The sequence below is a fragment of the Theropithecus gelada genome, chromosome 9, assembly GCF_003255815.1.
Source record: "Theropithecus gelada isolate Dixy chromosome 9, Tgel_1.0, whole genome shotgun sequence".
Classification (NCBI taxonomy): Eukaryota; Metazoa; Chordata; class Mammalia; order Primates; family Cercopithecidae; genus Theropithecus; species Theropithecus gelada.
In genome coordinates this window covers 129186728-129208939 of record NC_037677.1, presented here as the reverse complement: position 1 = coordinate 129208939, position 22212 = coordinate 129186728, and the positions used below count along the sequence as shown (strand labels likewise).

General features: G+C 54.1%; 1 protein-coding gene across 1 annotated transcript in view; it reads right to left on the bottom strand.

The window, feature by feature from the left end:
- Positions 1–22212, bottom strand: part of INPP5A (inositol polyphosphate-5-phosphatase A) — a 216879-nt gene that overhangs the window by 87262 nt on the left and 107405 nt on the right. Inside the window, exons 3-4 of the mRNA XM_025397606.1 lie at positions 15900–16000; positions 11468–11555 (exon numbers count right to left, since the gene is read on the bottom strand). Coding sequence (XP_025253391.1) covers positions 11468–11555; positions 15900–16000 — 189 coding nt within the window. The remainder of the gene's footprint in view (positions 1–11467; positions 11556–15899; positions 16001–22212) is intronic.

Below are 22212 nucleotides of genomic sequence, written 5' to 3'. Positions count from 1 at the left end.
CACATCTACACCGCGAAACCATCACCGCAATCAGAAGACAAACACGCCCGTCGCTCCAGAAGGTCCCCTGGGTCCCTTCACCCCTTGACACAATTTACCCTTGGCTCTGGCTTGTGTTTGCTAAACCACAGCATGAAGGGGTGGGAGCAGAGAGAGGCCAGGCTGGAGAGCGGGGGGTGGGCAGTGTGGAAGGGAGAACTGCCTTCTGTCCAGCATCCTCATCTCAGCCAAGGTGCAGGGATCTACCGTTCTCCCAGCCGGGGTTTGACCTGGCTTCCCTTTAAGGCTCATGAGAATCCCTCCAGCCTCCACCCCAACCCCTTCCCCGGGAAACCACTATCTGTGTTCTGTCATTACAGACTTGTTTGCATTTTTAAGAATATAATATACATGAAATCATAAAGAATGTACTTTTTGGTCTGGATTCTTTTGCCCACCATAATTACTGCGACAACTGACCCGCCGCGGTGTACACAGACAGGCCCCTCCTGTTCCCACTCACCTGCTGGGGCTATCTGGGCTGTTGACAGCTTTTGGCTATTCTGAATAAAGCTGCTATGAACATTCAGTCTTTGTGTGGAATGTGCTTTCATTTCTCTTAAGTAAATGCCGAGGAGGGAGATGGCTGGGTCATATGGTGTGTGTATTTTTAACGATTTTTTTTTTTAAAGACCTCCATGTTTTCCCACGTGGTTCTGCGATTTTACATTTCCACCACTAACACGAGGGCTCAGGGCTGCCACAGCCACACCAGCACTTGATACGGTCAGTCTTCATAGGTCCAACTGACTGGTTTCCTCTTACAGTGGTTTCTGCTTTTGGAGTCATATTTAAAGAAAGAAGTCCTATGTGATCTTGTGGAAGTTGCATAGTTCTAGCTCTTAGGCTAGGTCTATGACCAGTTCAAGTTAAATTTTTATATGGTTTCAAGTAACAGTTGAAGTGAATTTTTTGCAAACGGCCCCCTAATTGCTACAGCACCGTTTGTTGAAAAGATCATTCACTCACTGTTGAAGCCCACTGATACCTCTGACGAAGATCAATGGTGGGCCACTTTCTAGACTCTCCATAATGTTCTGTGATCTGTTTATCCGGTTTTATGCCAATACTACACTGATTTAATTATTGAGATTTATAAGGAGTCTTAATCAGGTAGTATAAGGACTCCGTCTTTATTCATGTTCAAAGTTCCTTCGGCCCATTCTAACTCCTTTATACTTACATAGACATTTTAGAACCAGCTTAATTTCTACCAAAAAAAGTCTGCACAGAATTTGATTCGTAATGTACTGAATCTTTACATTAATTTGGGGAGAAATGACATCTTAACAATATTGAGTCTTCTGATCCATGAACATAGTAAATTTCTCCATTTATTTAGAACTTACTTAATTTCTCTGCGCAATATATCGCAGTTCTCAGCATACAGATCTTACACATCTTGACCTAATTTATTCCTAAATATGTCATATTTTTGATGCTATTATAAATGGAAATGTTATTTACATTTCAATTTCCAACTGCATCATTTACAAATTGACAGCTTACAAGCCACTAACTACATAGAGATTTTGAAGACGAAAGCTAAGTATTTTATGTTAGTAACACCCTTCTGACTATTCATGAAAGCACTTCATTTTGCCTATTTTTTCTTCCTGAAGGAGGTATTGTCCTCATTACTTTCAATGTAGGCAATTCAGTAAAGCTGATCTCCAGCATCAAACAATTTACACGTGGCATTGGATTGTGTCTTTGAAACCATATCACAAAGAGGTGGGAGCCTGCAGCTGGCTGGATTGTGGGTGGGGCACTGTGCAAGGGAGAGATGCAGGCTTCATTCCAGGACGGGCTGTGCTCCGTTCAGCATCCTCGTCTTGGCCAAGGTGCAAGGATCTGTTTTCCTCCCTCCTGGGTTTCACCCTACCTATCTTTAGTGCTCAGTATGGGACACTGCCCTGGACGGTTTGGGCTTAAAGAGAAGGAATCAGAGTCAAAAAAATAAATGTGCACCAACATGGATCACCACTTCTGGTCCTCTCTGTGCATTTGTACTTCAGTACAAATTTAAAAGGTAGATCTCACAGGACTCTGCATTTGAAACAACATACTTGTCCCTTCTCCATCTTCCCCCGGCTCTGATTGCCTCACCTCTCTCCCTAAACTCTGTAATGGTCCCCACTGACCGCCTCATCACATTCAGATTTCTTTACCTGACACTCAAAGGACAGTCAAGATTCTAGGCTCTTCTCTCAAAATGAATGGCATCCAGACAGCCTTTGCTCAGACACCAGAGCCACTCCCACCTGTTGCTCACACAGGTGTCTCACTGCACCAGACCACAAACCAACACACCACCTTCTTGTTGGTGCCACCTCCTCGTTGGTGCCACCTCCTCCTGCAGGTCTTGTTTGATGTCACCACCAACAGAAGGAGTCTCTTCTAAGAAGTTTCCTTGAATTTTGTTTTTTAAACACACACACAGACACATGAGTTCTGCAAGGCATACTATGAAAACAGTAGCTCCTGTCTACTTCAGTCTTCTAGTTTCCAGAGGCAATTATTTTCTTTTAATTGTTTTCTTTTGGTATTTATCTCCATACCTCTAAAGCTTATATTGCTACTTCTTGATTTTCCAGTTTTCAACATTGACTTTTTAATTTTTCCATGGTGGAAGAAGAGGATTTAACTACTTTCTACTATCTTTCCCCTTCACTCAATATCACACACACACTCCATCTCTCACCCCCACTCTCTCAATATGATATTTTCACTTAAATCAATAATCAGTATTTACATCATTATAACATGCCGTGTGTCACGCACTGGTGGACATGGGAACGTGCCGTGTGTCACGTGTCGGCGGAGGACGGGAACGTGCCGTGTGTCATGTGTTAGTGGAGGGCAGGAACGAGCTGTGTGTCACGTGTCATCAGTGGAACGCAGGAATGTGTTGTGTCATGTGTCATGTGCCATGTCACAGGGAGTATGCCGCGTGTCACGTGTTGTATGTCACATGTCATGTGTCAGGAGCTGCAGGCTTCATGTCATCAGGTTTCTGGAGCCCAGCTGACAGTGCTGGATCCCGCTGTGCGCGTCTGGCTGTGTGATGAGGCACTGGTCTTCTCCATGCTCCACCTCCCAGGGCAGGCAGCCACGAAGCTGTGCAGACCCGACTCGGGACAGTGCTGGGGAGGAGGCCCCGGTCAGTGCCAGGCAAGGTCACTGCCTGCCAAGTGGGTTGTCCTCCCGATCCGGCCCTCGCTGTGGGCCTGCGTGCAGAGGTCTCCTCTGCAGGGGGCGGTGGGTGTGCATCAGCCACGGCACCCAGCACAGAATACCCGTGGACATGCAGCAGCTGGACCAGGGCATGCTGAATGAACGGACTGCCCTCCTGTGGGAGCTGCTCACTGAGAAGGAACACTGCATGACCTGGGCATGGTCATCCTTCAAGCCTCAGCTTAGACAGAAGTGCCTCCAGACCCGAGTCCAGATGCACCCCACATGGGCCTCACGGCCAGCACTGCCCACCACTCCTGCCTCACCCAGAGGTGGGGAACCCCTCTGCCCATGGTCCCCTGGCCAGATGGGCCAGGACCAGCCCTAGAGCTACGGGCTGACGGCAGCTCTCCACCTCTCCAGTTCTGGACCCTTCCAAGGCTGCTTTCAACACGGTGCCTTTCTCAGTGCTGCAGCTCCGGAGAGGACTTCCTGCTTCCTCAGCCCCAGGCCTCAATCCGAACCCCTGTGCATGTGAGTCTGCCCGGCACCTACAGGGGCACAGCCAGGTCTGCCCAGAGGTGTGGAGGACACTGGCGTGGGGAGTGGCGCCTGCAGAGCCGGGGACCCGCCTGGACATCATCGTCTCCTGGGCTGCTCATCCCCAGGGCCCAGGTCGGCAGCCTCGGTGGCTGGCAGTTTCCATTGTGGACAGCAGCTGACTCCAGGTGATGGCAGGAGTTTCCCAGGCAACCTGTTGAGTACCCACGAGGAAACGCAGATGCTGGCGGCGCCTGTCTTTTTGAGCTGCCCCAGGCCCCGTCTCTTCCACTCTCCTGCCGGGCGCGTGGAGACACGTGGAGCAGCCGGCGGCCTTGGTAGATCTGGCGGTCTCGGCGGCCTTGGTAGGTCTGGCGGTCTCGGTGGTCTTGGTGACCACCGAGCTTTCAGAAGCTTTCCTTCTGAAAGCAAAGCTTCTCAAGAGACATACAACCCAGCCTCCCTGGAGCCCAGGGGGCCTAGAGCGTCTGTGCCCAGAGACCGCCCAGCTGCGGGCAGCTTGCAGACGCCTGGGCACCCATGAGCACCCCCGGGGGCCAACGGACTCAGCCCTGTGTGTAAACAGATCGACATGTGTCAAGGCTGCACCCCAAGGCACAGCCTGCTGCCAGGAAACACCCCCGTCTCCTTAGAACGCACGGAGTCGGCCATGAAATTAACCTCGTGGCAATTGTTTTCCCACCCATTTGATAGCCCAATGTCAGCTCATCTGTTAGAAGGAAATAAAAAAGTCAAGCCTAAATGTACAAAAAATTATGATGGAAGTCCTAAATAAAGCAAGCTTATTGAGTCAAAAATCAATCAATCAATAAGGGAGTGGATTAGGAGCACCTCATAAGCCCCAAAGAAATAATTTGCCCAAACACTGGGATTTAACAGTGGAGGACCGAATTCCAACACTTTTAGGAAGTAAATAATGAAAAATCAATTCAAAGAAAAAACAGATCAAGAACCCTGGACTCTGACACATTTATTGCTGAATACCATTTCTCGGCTGACCCGAAAACTTCGGAAGGTGTTTATTTACTTTCAACACCTTCCAGAGATCGATATTTTTAATTTGGATCCGAGTTATTATTTTTCACATCACAGCAGCGGGGAGCGGAGTAAAGTGGCTCATATTTTAGTGCTAAAAAGATCGATACGACAGTTTCACCTTCACTGCAGCCCCAGCCGCACATCATCACGTCCCGCGGGGCTGCAGGTGCTGGGGCCGGGCAGCAGGTCATTACCTGCCCGCTGAGCAGACAGCCCGTGATTTAGCGGAGCACGAAGGGCCCGGTGCCCTCAGAAAACCAATCTCGCCCCCTCTCACTTCATCAGGCCTGTCTCACCCCCAGGCAGGTGAGGAGGCGGCGAGCCCCAGGGCAGGGCTGGAGCCCTAAGGCAGATGAGCTTCCTCATCATAAATGCGTTTGCCTTTCCTTCCCCTTCCCTGGATCAAAGAACATCCATAAACTCCATCAATTTTCCATAAATTCCCCCTAAAGTCTTATTTAGGAGAACAAGAGAGGAAGGGGGAGCTCACGGAGGAGGAGGAGGGAAAGCAGAAGGGTCTCTCCCAGGAAGCAGCGGGCCTCCTGTTCCTGGGCCACCGCAGGGTACTGGGGCTCCCCGCCCCAAGAGCACCAGGGCCGCTGCCTGGGGGCCATGCCAAGAGCCTGCCTCTTACAGACTCCAGAGCTGGGGGTGGGGGCTGTGAGCTGCTGTGCACAGCACTTGCAAAGGGCATCTGTGCCACTCTCCACAGACCCCAGTCACGGGGGAGGCAGGCCCTGCTCTGCAGGAGGCCTGGGCCCCGGGAAAAGCCTAGAAGCCACCAAGGCATGAGCAGAGTCCACCATGGTGATGCTTGCAGGTCACTCATGGTGCCAGCAGAGACCTGCCCTCCGAGGTGCAAAGGCAGCACTAGGGGGTGGGAGAGGGGTGAGCCCCTGGTTGGTGACCAGCGGCCAGGTGCTCCAACCTCAAGCCATTTCAAAGGCGTGGTTTCTCCAAACTTCTTCCGGGTGGGTGGATGAAGAGGAGAGCGGGGCTTTCCTTCTCGCACCCTGACCCCACTGCACCTTCCCTCTAGGAGCCAGGGCTTTCAGTCCGGTGGGGGCAGTCCTGGGCGTGGGCCCCAGCCGTGCTCATAGCTCCCAGCAGGAAAGCTTACTGCAGTAGCTGAGGCTTTGAGAGGCCACGGTCACTGCTGGGAGGTGAAGAACCTGCTGCAGGTGCCCACGCCAGGCCCTCCCGGCAACACCAGTCTGCGTGGGACCCATGCCCAGCCAGCTGCAAGGCTTCAATGGGACTAGAGCCCAGGACACAGGCTGGGACCTACACTCAGGCACCCACAGCCCCACGCAGCCTCTCCGGGAGGGGCGGGTGACACGCGAGCCAGTGCCACGGATGGTAAATCACTAAGCAGAGCTGGGAGGACGGGATGGCCTTGGCTCCTACCAGGTCCCACGCAAGCCTCAAGTCACTAAAATAAATAAGACCCCCATTCATCCTCTGGGCTTCCCAGGTAGGCCAAATCAGCAGCAAAGCCCAGTGACCGGCCCCCCACCCCTCCCGCTGCAGGGCTCCCTCCTGTGGTGAAACCAGACACCGGTGAGGTTAAACGAAAATGAACTTGCAACCTCTTCCTCACGGAACCCTCTTGGAAGCAGAGTTCAGGGAAGCCGCTGCCCTGCATTCTCTGGCCGATGTCGGCTCTCCAGGCACTGAGTGATGTGTTCTCGGGGCTCCCCGTGTGCCCAGCGGACCAAATACAGGATTTCCGTGCCGTTGGAGCTTTGGATCAATAGACACGTGGCAGCCCTGGAAAGCCTCGCCCAGGCACTTCTTGGGTCGAGGCCCGTGTGGGAGGGTGCGCCGCGGTGGCTAAGAAATTTCTCTGGGTACCAACGCTGTGCCGAGACCTCCACGGGGGGCTTCCCCCAGGCCTTGTCTGCAGTGCTGTGGGCAGACACGTTCCCAGGGGCAGGGACACCAGGCCGAACCCAGAAGCAGGGGCTCTGACGAAGGCGCTTCAGGGATGAGGCACGTGGACCGCCTGGCACTCAGGTGTCTTCCAGCCTGGCTCTCACCACTTTTCCATACTCCATGTGGGCGCAGAGCCCAGGGATCAGCCTGGGCACCTCCTCAGGCCCTCCGCCCTGAGCCAGGTCCACCTCGCCTGGCGGGGTCGGTGCAGGCCATCCCAGCCTCAGCCTCCCAAAGTGCTGGGATTACCGGCATCGGCCACTGTGCCCGGCCTAATGTTGTCATTTTTTAAGCATAAAAGTTGCCGTCTGATCATCGCTGGCAGGAAACTCTCAGGCGCTGCGTGGGCGCCATCTCCTGGTGGCAATGGGCACCGCAGGTCGCTCGAAGCCCCTCAGCCGCGTCCCCCACCCAACAGGCTCACGCGCCAGGCGCAGCTTCAGGTTCAACTGCCTTCTGGGAACTGGCCACTATTTTCTGATCCCTATTAATACCCATGACAGCATTTATGTACAAGATAAATTCATTTCAATTTCCTTTTTCAATTAATGGCCTATTATTTGAACCAGACTCAGCTAAAAATATTGCTCCAATACCATCAATCTTGTAAAAATTAAATTTTCCTCCCTCTGACAGCCGGAGGGCACCTGGCTGGGTCAGGAGGGTGATTGGCTGGCTGGCCGCTGCTGTCCAGCTCTGCCCAGGACCCCGGGGAAGTCGGGACCTGCCACCCAGACACCCCAAGGGCCCCCAGCAAAGACCAGGCCACTGAGGTGGCCAGTGGTGGCCCGGGGGCAGCGTTCCGGGACCCACCGGCCCAGTCTCAGTGACAAGACAGGGATGACAGGCCCACCTGGTGCCAGCTTGGCGTGAGCTCCCGACTGGGTGTCTGGGGCATCCCGGACCCTCCCCACTGCCAGGCAAGGCTGCCCTCTACCATCCACCTGGCCTAAAGCCTCACTCAGGGCCGTGGCTGTGGGAGAGACCAGGGCTGTGCCCAGAAAGGGAAGCTGGGGCTGGAGCCCACTGAGCTGAAGGGCGGCGGCACAGGCATGGGAGCTCCTGCCAGGCCCCAGTTCCCCAAGAGCAGGCCTGAGACCCACTCCCACTCCCAAGCCTTATCCTGTCCCATTTTCTAGAAACCCCCGTCGTGAGGGTAACCGGAGGAACAGCCTCGGGGCCTCACACCCGGCGCGGCTGCCTCTGGGGGGCCTGTTCGGCCGCCCTGGCACCCTGCACCCTGGAGTCAGACATCTCAGAGACCCAACTGGGGAGCGTGTGCACGCCGGCCGCACCACTGTTGGGCACTTTGAGGCACCAAGTGCGCAGCGGCTTCTTGTGGGGGGGGGCCCAGCCCAGCCCCTGTGCTTCCTCCCCGAGAGGCACCTTTCCTTTCACAGGTGGGGCCGTGCTCCCCTCACTGGAGGCTGCTGCAGGATCTGCAGTGGGTGCAGACTATTTTGGCATCTCACAGATTTTGAAGGTTCTAGCTTTTCACATAATTTAAAGTATTTTCTCATTTCTTTGGTGACATTGTTTGACTTGGGGTTAGTAATTAATAAGTTAATTTCCAAATATTTGAGACTTTTCCGTAAATCTTTTTTATTTACTTCTAATTTAATTCTTTTTGGTGAGAGAACGTGTTTATATCATTTCTGTCTCATAGAGGCAGGGGCAAGTTCTTTCGAGAACCAGACTTGTGCCCTGGCGACTGTTCTGCTGGAACCACCCAGGGCCAGGGAGGACCCCTAGAAAGAAGGGAGAACAACCCCAGAGCTCATAAGGGGCTGGCATGGCCTGTGCCCAGCAGCCAGGTGCAGATGCCCAGTTACGCACACCAGGCAGTCTCGGGTGGACCTGAGCCCTCAAGCACAGGCCACTCCGGACCCACCTGGAAAACCCTGAAAGGCAGGTGTGGACGGCAGTCACGGCCCTCGGGGGCCTAAAGGTTTTGCTGAGGCTTTCGCCCTGCTGTGGAAAGATGTTTTTGGTGGAAACAGAACCACAGCATGACGCTGACCCTCCATCCAGCCCACGTGTGCCTCGTTCTCAGGGATCCCAGCCAGGCTCGGACAGACCGAGAGGCCTGCTCTGGCCAGGGCCCAGCACGCGGGTGCCTTCTGTCTGTGGCTGCGTCCACCGCTGCTCTGGCTGGAGAGCCTCAGACACCAAGGGCGCAGGTGCCGGGCACTGCTCCTCCGCCCACCTGCACGTCAGTCAGCAAGAGGGGACTGTGGGGTCCTCCTGCGGTGCAGAGCCTGTCTGTCTCCATCCGTCCTGTCGGTTTCGTGTCTAAGTGAGCTCTGATATTAGGGGCACACATTCACAACCGCTATGTCCTCTCGAAAAGCTGACCCCTTATCATCGTGAAATGACCCCTCTCCGCCCTGACAACACCCTCATTCTGAGGTCACTGTGATATGGAGACAGCCACTCCTACTTTCTTCTAACAACTGCTGCAAGGTACATCTTCTTCCGTCCCTTCACTTTTAAAATACCTGTGTCTTTTTATTTAAAGGAAGCTGGAAAGAGCTGAGCGATGGTCCACCTGAGGAAGAGGTGGCTGGTGACTGGCACAGATGAGGCTCCCACGGCAGGGCGGCACACAGAGGTAGGGAGCAGAGCCCTACTCTTCTGAGGATGACGGGTGGCAAAGGGCCTTCATATAATTTGCTTTCAGCAATCTGACCTTGGCCTGCATTGGTATGTTTATTTGGCTTAAAGCTTGTTGCAGTATTTGGATCTTTCTGTAAGTTTTATGGAATGGTGAGGAAATCTGAGCCATGACATCTGTAAGCATCGCCCTGTCTGCCTCCTCTTCCCACTCCTCCTGGGGCTGCAGTCACACGTGTTAGGACACCTGGTATTTCACCGTGATTTCTATCCACTTTTCAGTCCTTCTCTGTTTCACTGTAATTTTTGTGGCTGTCTTCAAGTTCAGTCACCTTCTCTTTTCTTCTGCAATGTCTAATCTGCTGCTCACCCAGAGGTATTTTTCTTTTCCATCTGAATAAGCCCCCACTTGGGAAACACAGGATGCTGGGTCATGGCAGAGGAGAGTGACAGGGTCAAGGAAGCTGCCGTTTTATGGAAAGGATGGCAGAGCTGAGAGGAAGAAGCTGGTCGGGAGGAGGGACCAAGGTGGGAGAGGAAGGAAGGTTGACAGGAGGAGCGACATCCTGAGCACAGGGATGAGGCCTTGGCTCTGGTGTGAGTGGGCCCTGCGGCCCTCACGTGCCCCACGGAACATGAGGAGAGGCCACTTGTGTGTGGGCAGCTGCCTGATAGCGGGAGGGGCGGAGACCGAACAGGGGATTCCTGGGATTGTACAGACTCAACTACGGCTGGGGACCACGCAGGGCAGCTGTGTGACCATCTCAGGGACAAGGACATTGATTAACTGGCAGTAGATGCCCAAACGAGTGAGATGACCCTTGAACCCAAAGGGTAATGAGAGTCCCACCCGCAGGGCAGGGGAACACTGGAGAGCGAGACCCTCAGCATTGCTGCCTACAGGGGCGCCCGCCAGGGAGAGGGCAGGTTAACAAGGGTCTGTCATGCAACGGTGGGATGATGGCGGTGGGCGCTGATGCTGGGACAGGCCAGAGATGGGTAAGAAGGATGCAGGGCCTCCCCAGAGATGGGGGAGATGGATCCAGGCCAGGGGGACCCAGGGCCTCCCCAGAGACAGGGAAGATGGACTCAGGCCAGGGGGACCCAGGGCTTCCCCAGAGACAGGGGAGATGGATCCAGGCCAGGGGGACCCAGGGCCTCCCCAGAGACGGGGGAGATGGACCCAGGCCAGGGGACCCAGGGCCTCCCCAGAGACAGGGGAGATGCACCCAGGCCAGGGGGACCCAGGGCCTCCCCAGAGACAGGGGACATGGACCCAGGCCAGAGGGCCCAGGGCGTAAAGACGGGATTTAAGATGTGGGTCTTTGAACCAACAGCAAGTTATTCACGACCTGCAGAACATCCCCTCCTCCGAGGGGCTTCCTGTCCCTTCCCAGACACCTGGTGCCTGTGTCTCTGTGGCTGCCACGTCCACCAGGACCACCCTCTCATGTGTCCACCTGACAGAGGACCGCAGAGGAGGGACCAGAGGAGGGACCGGTCTTTCGCAGCCCTGTGGAAGGCTCTGTCCCACCCCTCTGTGGTCATCCCGAGGAACAGCCTCTCTCTGAGGCAGGATGCCCCAGCATGGGAGCAGGGCTGGCGATGGTGGCTCTCGGAGCAGATCCCGGCTGCCATCCAACCTCTCACGTCCCACTCCCCCTGTGCTCACCCCGAGGAACAGCCTCTCTCCAAGGCAGGATGCCCCAGCATGGGAGCAGGGCTGGCGATGGTGGCTCTCGGAGCGGATCCCGGCTGCCGTCCAACCTCTCATCTACACGCCCGGAGCCTCGGACTCCCTCTTTTTCACACACACTGAGGCCCTGGGCCTCTCCCCAGCTGTCACTCCCCAACTCCCGCTTGGGCTTGGTCTGGAGCCCCAAGACCCTGTGCGTGCTGGGCCACCTTCCCTGTCAGGCCAGCCACGGGCTCAGACCACCGAGCAGACCACCAAGCAGGCTGCAGGAGCGCCAGGGAGGGCGGCGGGAGTGAGGCTTCAGGCGGGGAGCACCCCAACCCCCTCTCCATTTACACAGGCAAAAGGGCCGGCTTCCGCCAAGGCCAGCCTGTTTGACCCCTGTGCCGGGCAGCGGAAGCGACTCACCGTGAAGTGCTCCTGGGATTTGTAGTTTTCGTCCAGGTAGACTCGAGCCCTGTTATATTCCTTCATCGCATCACTCGACAATAGTTCTCTGGAAGGAAGAAAGTAAGTTCCTGAGGAAAAGCCACACAGACGCCTTGTACCTCATGAGATGCCCACAAGGTGTAAAGAGGGGCCCCAGCACATGGGCACATCACCGTGAGACCGTCCACCCATGACAGGCAGAGGGCAGAGAATGGAGCTCCCGCAGGCTCTGGTCTCCACGCAGCCTGTGAGATGCCGGGGTCTGAGGCCTCCCAGGGCTGGAGACATCGAGAACACACCCAAGGTCTCATGCCAGGGAAGCACAACTCCAAGCTCTGGGGGGTCTCCTGATAGCTCACGCTTGGTCTTAAGAGAGCAATTGGACCCCCAATAGCCACCAGCACACACAGGTTGGGGCACATGCACCCCAGGGCCAAGGCAGTTCTGTCCCCCTCTGCTCCTCCCAGAAGTGGCAGTGAGGATGGTGGTTGAGTTGCCATGGCCTTGCAACCACACAGGAGGGAAAGGACCTCTGGACACGCCATTGTCCCTGACCGTTCATCCTACTGGTCACATTTTATCATCAAGAAAGCCTTAAGGAGACAAGCTCACCACCATCTCCGCAAAGCATGGCTGCAGAGGAGGCCACCGCACACCCCTGGAGCCCGCAAACGGGAGGACGAGGCCCCACCTGTCCGGCCCCTCCACGGAGACAGTACATCATCCCCCAACCCACACTTGCTTATTCAAGACAGTGGGGAGACAGGAGACCAGCACCCCGTGATCCAGCCAGTCCACGTGTCAGGAAGAAGGGGGCTCCACGTTGAAGAAAATAAAACCGCACCAGTAGAGAAGGGCAAGGCAAAGAACGCCTTGACAGACTCCCACTGATCCCCAGGCGGCTTAACTGTTGGCAAACACAACCGTCAACATGCTTTAAAGGAAGAAAACAGGGCTCAAACACTAAACAATGTAACATTCGCAATGTCTGGCATTGTATGGAAAATAACTTGATATGAGAAGCAGCAACACCATGTGAATGTGTCCCGTCATCCTATGAAGAAGCAGTCAACAGAAACAGACCTGGAAGAGGCAAAAATGGAGTGAGCTGATAGGAAGAAGCAGTCAACAGAAACAGACCCAGAGGAGACAAAAATGACGAAATGAGCTGAAAGCAGCTGGGAACAGCCATTACAACTGTGACCAGAGAGCAAAAGGAACGCACAGACACAGGGAAAAGCGAGGACAGGGAAAGCACACGTGAGGCTTCTGGAAAGAGCTGACAAACACAACATCAGAAATGAAAGAACTGACTGCATGTACCGAAGAGAAGATCAAAACCTGCAACAGAAAAGAGCCTGGCAACTTAAAACTACAGCAACAGAAGCGATCCAAACTGAAACACAGGGCAAATGAGCTGGAAACAATCAGGAGCGCTCTGGGGCCCTGTGGCGCAGAACCAGGCAATCTAACACAGGTAGCTGGAGCCTGAGAACGAAAGAGAAGGGAAGGAAAAGAAAAACAGCATTTAAAGAAATAATGGACAAACTTTCCCCAAATTTGATTAAAACGATAAACCCACAGACTGCAAAAGCTCAAACAGCCCCAAGCAAGATAAACATAAAGCACATCAAAGTAAAGTACAAGATAATCAGGTTGCTGCAAACCAGCTATAAAGACAAAACCTAGCAGTGGAGGAAAGGGCACATTATATACAAGAAAATTAAGAGAGAACAATGACGAGATTCTCACCAGCAACAACGCAATACAGAAGACAATGGGGCGATATCATTAAAGTAGTGAGAGGAAAAAAAAATTGACAAGCTAGAATTCTATTTACAACAAAACAGCTTTCAAAAATGAGGACAAAGACCTTTTTCAGATAAACAAAAGCTGAGAAAATTCATGAGCAGCTGACTTGTGCTAAAATAAATGTTAAAGAACGTTCTTCAGGCAGAGGGAGAAGGACGCCAGATAAAAACCAGAATCCACACAAAAGGGTGGAGGGCACTGAAACCAGCCAGGGAACTGGTCCAAATCAATGGCGTTTCTCTCACGTCTTAACCTTTTAAAAAGAAAATTGTTTAGAGCAAAAATCACAATGCTGTACATCAGGCACAAAGTGCGGAGGAAGGAAACACACACGGCACGGCGGGGCACAAGGCCGTGGGGCCACACTCTGCAGTGAAGCCCTCACACCGAACACGGCGACGTCATTCCCGTGCGGCTCATGGCATCCCCGCCTGCTGCGAGGGCAGCGTCCTCCGTGCTCAGGGTCCATCCTCACTTTCTCTCCTCGGGAAGGTGCCCCGCTTCCCAACGGCGGCTGCCTTCCTTTTCCTGCCGACTCACTGAGTTCTTCATATATGGAGACACTGGTTTTTGTCAGGAAGGTGCGCCGCGGATCTCTTCTCCCAAAATGGCTTAATTCTGACCTCATTTTGGTGCCTTTTCATAAGCAAATGCTTAGTTCAAACACGGCCACATATTTCAACCTTCTATTCTGTAGGCTGCACTTCCTGTACATTTTAAAAGAAATCTCTCATCCCAAAACTATAAAGATTTTCTCCTATATTTTAGACTGAAATGTTTAATGTTGCCTTTTACATTTATGTAATTAATACAACTGAAATTCGTCTTACGTAGGGTGAGTGAGAAGAGGCTGCTTATGACATAAAGCAGGGATCCAATTTCATTTTTCCCAACACAGGACACCAACGATCCCGTGCCCCTGCCCATGTGCCCACCTGTCCTCCTCCAGGTGCAGCCGTGAGGGACTGGGCGGGGCCTCGACTCCACTCTCTGCTCTCTGGGCTGCGCACCTGCCTTGACCTGCTCTCCTTTCCGAGCCTGTGCCATGCCACCTGCCCCACCGCTTCTTCGGAATGATCCCTGGGGTCAAGCTGGGTGAGAATCCACTTTGTTTTCTTTCAGGATTCTTTTAGCTATTCTTGACCCTTTGCTCTTATATGGCAATTTTAGTATTAGTCTGTTGAGTGTTAGGAAAAATGCCACTAAGATTTTAATTAAAACTGCCTTAAACTGGCCAGGCATCGTGGCTCACACCTGTAATCCCAGTACTTTGGGAGGCTGAGGCAGGCAGATCACAAGGTCAGGAGATTGAGGCCATCCTGGCTAACATGGTGAAACTCCATCTCTATCAAAAACAAAAAAACAAAAAAATTAGCTGTGTGTGGTGGCGGGCAGCTGTAGTCCCAGCTAAGGCAGGAGAATGGTGTGAACCCGTGAGGCAGAGCTTGTAGTGAGCCGAGATCACGCCACTGCACTCCAGCCTGGGCGACAGAACGAGACTCCGTATTAAAAAAAAAAAAAAAAAAAAAAAAAAAAAAACTGCCTTAAATTATAGATTATTTTGGGAAGTTGTGGCAGGTTTTTTTTAGCAGCTGAAACCATCACTTTGTTCTGCTCAAGGACCCTATGCTGGGAGTTCAAGACAGAGGGCTTATGTCACTGCACGACAGCCGGCACCTGGACAGCAAGGACGCAGCGGCTGGGATTGCCTGAAGCCTCGCTCACACTCACACTGGCACCAGGCCGGGAGGGCTCAACAGCTCTGCCCACAGATCCCGACTCCATGTGGCTATGTCGACCCACAGAGTGTGGCAGCAGTGAAGCTTTGCCATGTTGGGGACTGGTCCCAGAAGCCCTCATGCTGCGAAGAAGCCAGGGCTTGCCCAGGGTCTGGAGGTGGAGACAAGCCCCCCAACACGGGAATGTGCCAAGGCCACACTGTAGGGGACACGGAGGACGGGCTGCATGGCTGCGGCCTCAGGAAAATACAGCAGCCACTATTAGCAACAGCCAACAGGAGGCCCCATGTCTGAACACGAGCCTGCCTGCCCCTACCTACTCCTGTCCACTCCTGGATGCCCCAGGTCCGGGCGCCCCCTCCTCCCTAACAGGACCCAGTTGGGCCGGCCCTATCGGAAGTTTCAGGGCGTGCACTTTGGGACCACATGCGGGGCACCTTCCTCCTAAACGATGGAGATTTCGCCTCCAAGAAAGATGGACGCTCCCAGCCGACCTCCCTGAGACAGACGCCGCAGTGGGACGTGACTCCCAGCCACCGCAGGCCCAGCCACAGACACACACACACGGGGACGGCTCTGCTCGGTACCTGGGGCTCACGTGCCCTGGCCCGAGAGCACAGACCCTCGCCGTGTGGAGGCAGCGGGCTGTCACTCCGTGGCCTTTGGTCGCCGCCCCAAGGAGGCTCGCAGTCACATGTCTGGGCCACTCCTCTCTTTGGAAAACTGAGACTCAGCCAAGATGACCCCCAGGTGAGTCCTGAATGGTGAGGCTGGGGATCATAGTACCATCAAAAGACCCCCGCCGGCACCCCCCACCCCCGGAGAAGTGGACACACACCAGCACCTGCCCCGAGACTTACTTGACGAACTTGTCCACGTGGGACATGGAGGCCTCGTAGTTCTTCCCTCCAAACTCCTGACAGTGCAAGGCCATGAAGTGCGGCTTGTGTGTGTGCACGACCTGGAGGGAGAGAATCACACCGTCAGGGTGGTCGGAGCCGCCCGCAGAGCCACACGCCACACAGGGCACCGCCTCCTCCACCGCTCCCACGGCCTGGGAGCCACCAGGGTCTGGCAGAGACGGGGCCCCATGTCTGCGACCATGGGTTCTTCTGGACAGATTCTAGGAGTCGCCTCGCCTTTGTGCTTCTAGTTAGTTACATTTCCAGTACTTTTCAATTTCCCATTACTATAAATTCCATACAGAAGAGTCCAGATTTCTCAGAGCCCTCTTCAATCATCTGAAGGCCTTTTTTCCAGTTAAAACAAGTTACACGTTTACCGCAGAGCATCTGGGAGCCTCAAGATCAACTGGTCACAATCTCACCAGGAAGTCTGCCATTAGCAACACCCAGGCACAACCCCAGCAAGGGCGCACACGTGTGCATGTGTGTGCGGGAGCACGTACCAGCACGTGTGTGCCTGGGCATGTGTGCATACACGTGTGCCTGTGTATGCGTGTGTGTTCATGTGTATAGGAGGCAGGCACTCCACCGCCTGTTCACAGCCTGGGAGGACGCCGACACACAGCAGCAACTCGCGCAAGGTCACTTCCACTAAGTGGCAGAGCCGGGAACTGAGCCTGGCGTCACGGCCACCGGTCCCCTGCCCCGCCCGCACCACCAAGGCTCCCAGATCCCCGACATGTCTCTGAGGTCCCTAGCAAGGATTCTGACTCCCGTAATCACCGCTGCGGCGTGCTGAATCTGTCCCAAACTTTCACAGCTAAAGAGCACGGCCGCAAACATCCTTAATATCCTTGTCAGTGCGGTCTCCTGTGTGACCTGGCGGCTTCCAAGAGGCTCCGAGAGGACACGCGGGCAGAGAATTCGGAGAGCGGCCTCAGTACCGACATGGCCCCCCCTCCTTGCAGGTCCCCGTCTACTTCCCACTGTCAGTCTAGCCACTGCTCCGCACCGCACACCTCGCCACTCACAGGAGCCCTGACAGCCGCAGGCCAGGACGTGAACCGCCTCACCCGGCAGGAAACCCTGGGCGGGACACACGCGACGCAGCCGGGGAGCCACACGTCACTTGGGCAGGATGAGGCGTGAGGCACTGATGGACCCCGCTCTTCTGGAACACAGGACGCACAGAGCTTCCAAGGAGCAGGTCCCCCACAGGGTTCTCTGTCCGGTGCTGGGGTGGTGGTGCCCTGACAGCCACCAAGGGCCCAGTAGGACGGACTTCCTTAGAGGAGGGGAAAGGCAGGGAGAGAAGGGGCCGGTGCTGCCTGTGCTGGGCTTGGGAGCCTGGAGGTGCCACGACAACACAACACTCGCTGTGAGCCGGGCAGAGCCGCGGGCACGGCCCACTCCCAAGAGTCACGGGCACGGCCCGCCTCCCAAGAGCCCAGTGGCCATGGTCCAGGCACAGCTGAGCAGGTGGACAGCCAGCAAGGGAAGACGGGCCCAGGCTGGGGAGACAGAAACGGCTCTGACCAGGTCCCATGGACAGGCCCCGTCTGTGCTGCAGGTGGCAGCGGCAGCAGGAGACAAGGGCGGCCATGCCTGAGTTCGCAGCAGCCTCTGCATGGACGCATCGAGCGGGATCCTCCCTCATGGACATGGGCATGGGCTACCCGGGCACTCAGGAGGCCAGACAGCCCACTGCCTTCAGGCCCAGGCGGTGCAATTCTCCCTAACGGCCGGCCGAACGTGGTTCCCCAGGGGCCAGCTGTCCCTTTAGGCTGTGCTCAAAACAACAGAAGTTCTGAAAACAGACAACCCTTGGTGCCAGTGGCCTGAGTGATTCTGGTGGTCTGACTGTTTCCAGGCTTTCTTGATGCACAACTCTGGTTTTGTTGTGGTGTCCGGGCGGGGGAAGTGGGTGGGCTTGAGATCCGCCACACCTCCCCGGCAAAGAAGAGGCCTCACTGTGCCCACACGCCCTAGGACACCATGGGGCGATCAGCTGTGGGGTCACCAAGCTCCGGAGCCTCCACGACCCCCTGCGAGCGGGAGGCGACATCAGCTCTCTCCTCACAGGGCGCCGGGACCCAAGGTGATGGACACCGTGGGCATAGTGGTGCAGGGCTGGGCACAGGAACCGACGCTGGCTTTTACTTCTATGCCAGAGCTCCTGGCCTTGGTCACAGCACCTCGAGCACACCGGCAGGATTAGTAACTTACAGCATCCTCAGACCTGGGCCAGGCTGATGCTTTCATGCCCTTTGACTTCCTCTCATCCCCCATCCCTTCACCATTCGTGCTAGGTCTCAGAATCCAAACACTAAGCTGCCTGTCCTAAGACAACATATTTATTACACTTATATTTTATTTAATTTTAATTTTATTTCATTTAATTTCATTTGAAACAGCGTCTCACTCTGTTGCCCAGGCTGGAGTACGGTGGTGTGATCACAGCTCACGGCAGCCTCCAACTCCCAGGCTCGAGCAATCTCCCACCTCAGCCTCCCAAAGTGTTGGGACTACAGGTGAGTCACTGCATCTGGCCTCAATATCCTTCAGGCCCATGGCATTTCTCACTGGACTGCCTCGACTCCCGTTCCACCCAGAGAAAGGAGTGGCAGCAGCACAATATTCAGGGATAACTTGGACGTGTTTAGGTTTATTTTGTGCCTTTCTTATTCTTAATAGTTGAATTCCTTCTATATACTAGCAGAGCTAACTTATTAAGCCATATCTCTATGGGGGGGGGAACCCTATATTCAATATATCTTAATGGTAAACCCAATGATCTTGCTAATTAATACTGTTTGAAACAAAATTTTAACAAGTCACTAAGTTTAAATAAACAACTGAAGAAAATGACTCCTCTCTCCATGACATTCATTTAAAGTCAACATCTCCCACAGGGCGACCCGCCAAGGCCTGCTTTGTACTGGACTGAACGTGAGCTACATCAACGACACACACTCTCAGTCTCCCCGGGCTGACAAGATTCCAGGCACGGGACAGAAAAGCAGGATGACGAAGAGTTATGACATGTAAAATTACCACTGAGCTTCATTGGCAGGTCTTTATCCCCGCGTGCAGCCGCCCCTCCACACGGAAAGTTGGGTCAGAAGTCTTACATATATATTTTCATGCAGTTCTTGACAAAGGGTCCCGCTAATTTAAACCAGAACAGCTTGGTTTCTCTCGAAAGCAAGTGTACGTTACACGGATGTGCTCCTAAGCAAAGCCCCAGCCAACAAAGGCCAGGTCTCTGCAAACAGAGGGGACCCCTGCTCCCGGCATGATGGGGGAAGAAAGGGGGCTGCGACGCACACAGCTCTGCAGGCAAACGCCACTACAAGAAAAGATGTGTCCTCGAATTCCAATGACCTCACGGATAACTAGATTTTACAGCATTTCCTGGGCTGTCACTGGCAGGAGTGAGGCGGTGGAGAAACTGCAGCTATGCTGGCGTAGCCGCCACATCAGGGCCCCGGAACACCAGATGCACAGTGAGACACAGCCCTGATGCGAGAGGACGGCCGGTGAGCCACGTGGAGAAGAACCAAGGGCACCACGGTTTCTCAGACGGCGTCCCCAGCCTGCCGGACACCGCACGGAGCAAGCGCTGCACGCGGGGGCTCTGCTGCTGCCCCTCTGCTGGAAACGCCTCCACCCACTCCCCACGCCCCGGGCCTCCCCCGCAGGCGGGGTCCAGGCTGGCCCCCAGACCGCAGGCGGGCTCCAGGTTGTCCCCGGACCGCAGGCGGGCTCCAGGCTGTCCCCAGAAGGCCACCCCTTCCCGCTGGACTCCCCGATGGCTTAGTGAACCTCCTTTTCCTCTGTGGTCACAGGCTGTTCTCCACATCCCCTCCCACTGGACTGTGAGCCCTGAACCCTGACACACCAGCGCTGGTCCATGTTGGGGAGCCCTGCTTGTGTGCCCAACACCCTGACTGTGCACGGGGGTGATGACGTCCCCAAAGCTGAAGTGAGAGCATGCTTCAGAAACACAAAATGATGCATCAGGAGAAGCCCAGGGTCTCCACACATCTACAACAGGTTACACGGACGGGCACATCCCAAACAGACGAAAGGCCACACTTCTTTGAAAACCAAGTTATCAAAATGATAAGATCTTTTCCATGAAAACTTTCAGAAGAAAACAATGAATGACCATAGAAAAGAGCAGGGCACTGAATGGCGGGAAATAATGCTGTTGTTCCTCCACACCCACGAAGCAAACCACCTCCACGCACAGTTTACAATACGGGGCCCGTGCAAAGCTGTCCTGGAACAGACTGCGGGTGAGTTAACACCCAGTCCCAGGGGCTTCTGCTGAAAGACTGGGCTCAGAAAACCGCCCTCTGGCACAGGGTCATCTCACTCCACAAAGGCACAGGTGAACTGTCTGTGGAATTCATGAAGGAGAAGGAAGGCATCCTGGTTAGATCTATCCGGATAGCTGAACTAGTTACCTGTATGGAGAACTGTAACTTCACATATTGTAAACTCCGTCTAGGACACAGAATTATGGTCTAGAATGGATCAGAACAACAAAACAGTTTATATCCATGAGTCCCTAACGAGCCTGAGAGCCTCCAGGCATGGGTCATCTTGAAATCAGGGTGTTATTTTGAATCAGGACATTGTTTGGAAAACTGGCAAATAAGGGGAACGAAGCAAGGCATTATCCTGCCTTTCTTGGACAATCGGTGTCTCTGGAAAAACACAGGGGACACAGTCCCTCTTTATAGAAACACTCCTAGCAAAAAATGAAAAAGAAATGGTAGAATTAGAATACAGCCATTTTAAAATCCTTAACGATGCAGTAAATTGAGGCAGTGACGACCAGCGGCTGCTAATACCACCAAGAGACACAGACAGAGGGGTGAGCAGAGCACACGCCTCCCGATGGAAGCTGCAACGCCACGGCAAAGCATCCTGGCGGAAAAACTGAACCCATGTCGGATCTAGACAGAGGCTGATTCCAGGAAATGGGAGATAGCACGCTGAGCACGGCCACAGGACGCCTCCAGCCACAGGACCACGGACACGGTGTGGGGGACACTGGACGCCTTCCACAGATAAGTGTAGGCAAAGAGAGGCAAAGAGCAGGAAACCACCAAGAGAAAGGAAGGTGTACACAGACATGCATCAACTAAAAGGCACTGCAAGGGCATCTCGGCAGGGGCTCTGGTTTTGCCATGGGAGTGTGAGGCCCTCCGAGGCCATTGTTCCCGCTGAGGACAACCATACACTAAAAACAAAACAAGCACCCGAGGACGCTGAGAGGTAAAGCAAGGCAGACAGGCAGCACTGGGAGTCAGAGCCTGGAGAAGCGACACACAGGGAGCATCTCTCATTCTTCCCTCTTCGGACTTTGCCCAAGCCTGGGCCACACATACGGGAGCAGCAGAATGTGGACCCCACAAATCCAGAGGAAACCCCACCCTCTCTCTGGCTAGAAGAGCAACAAAAAGAAGCCCAGGCTAGCCGGACGGTGCGGGGACAACCCTGGAGGGAAGAGCTAGAAAAAGGCAACCCTAAGTCTGTGTATGAACCTGCTCGAGTCTCCAATAACCCCAAACACATGCGTGTGCGACAACCTACACAGGCAAGCAGAGGCTCTGAGTGGTGAGGTGGGCTCTGACCAGCACCCAGCGTGAGACTGAACTTATGGTCTGTACCTCATCAGGGTGAATGCATGCTGAGAAGAACTGTAAGAAAAGCCAGTGTCTACACAACGCAGCATCCACAATGACTAGGACACAACCCTGAGTTATCGGAATCTGAAAACGTGGCCCGCGTTTCATAGAAAGAAAAACAGACAGATGCCACCACCAAGACGACACCAATGCCGGAAACAGCAGAGGAAGGCTTCCAAGCAACAACTACAACGTGCTCCATGAGGTCAAAGTAAACACTCTTGAAATAAATGAAAAGAAAGGAAATTTCAACAGAAACTATAAAGGAGAAACAAACGGAAATTTCAAAAACTAAAAACATTCATACAATATCTGAAACAAACGACCAGAAGAACTCAATGGTAAAATGAAGACAACAGAGGACAGCCAGCAAACCTGAAGATGAGTCAAGAGAAATTACTGAAATCAAAGAGCAGAAAGCACAAAGGTTCAGCAAAAGCCAGCAGAGCCTCTGGTGGGAAAACGGCATCACATCTACTCTATGCGTAGTCACAGCGACAGAAGGAGCGGGGAAACAGAGGAGCGTGAGAAAAACTCTGAGAATAAACAACGGCCAAAATTCCCCT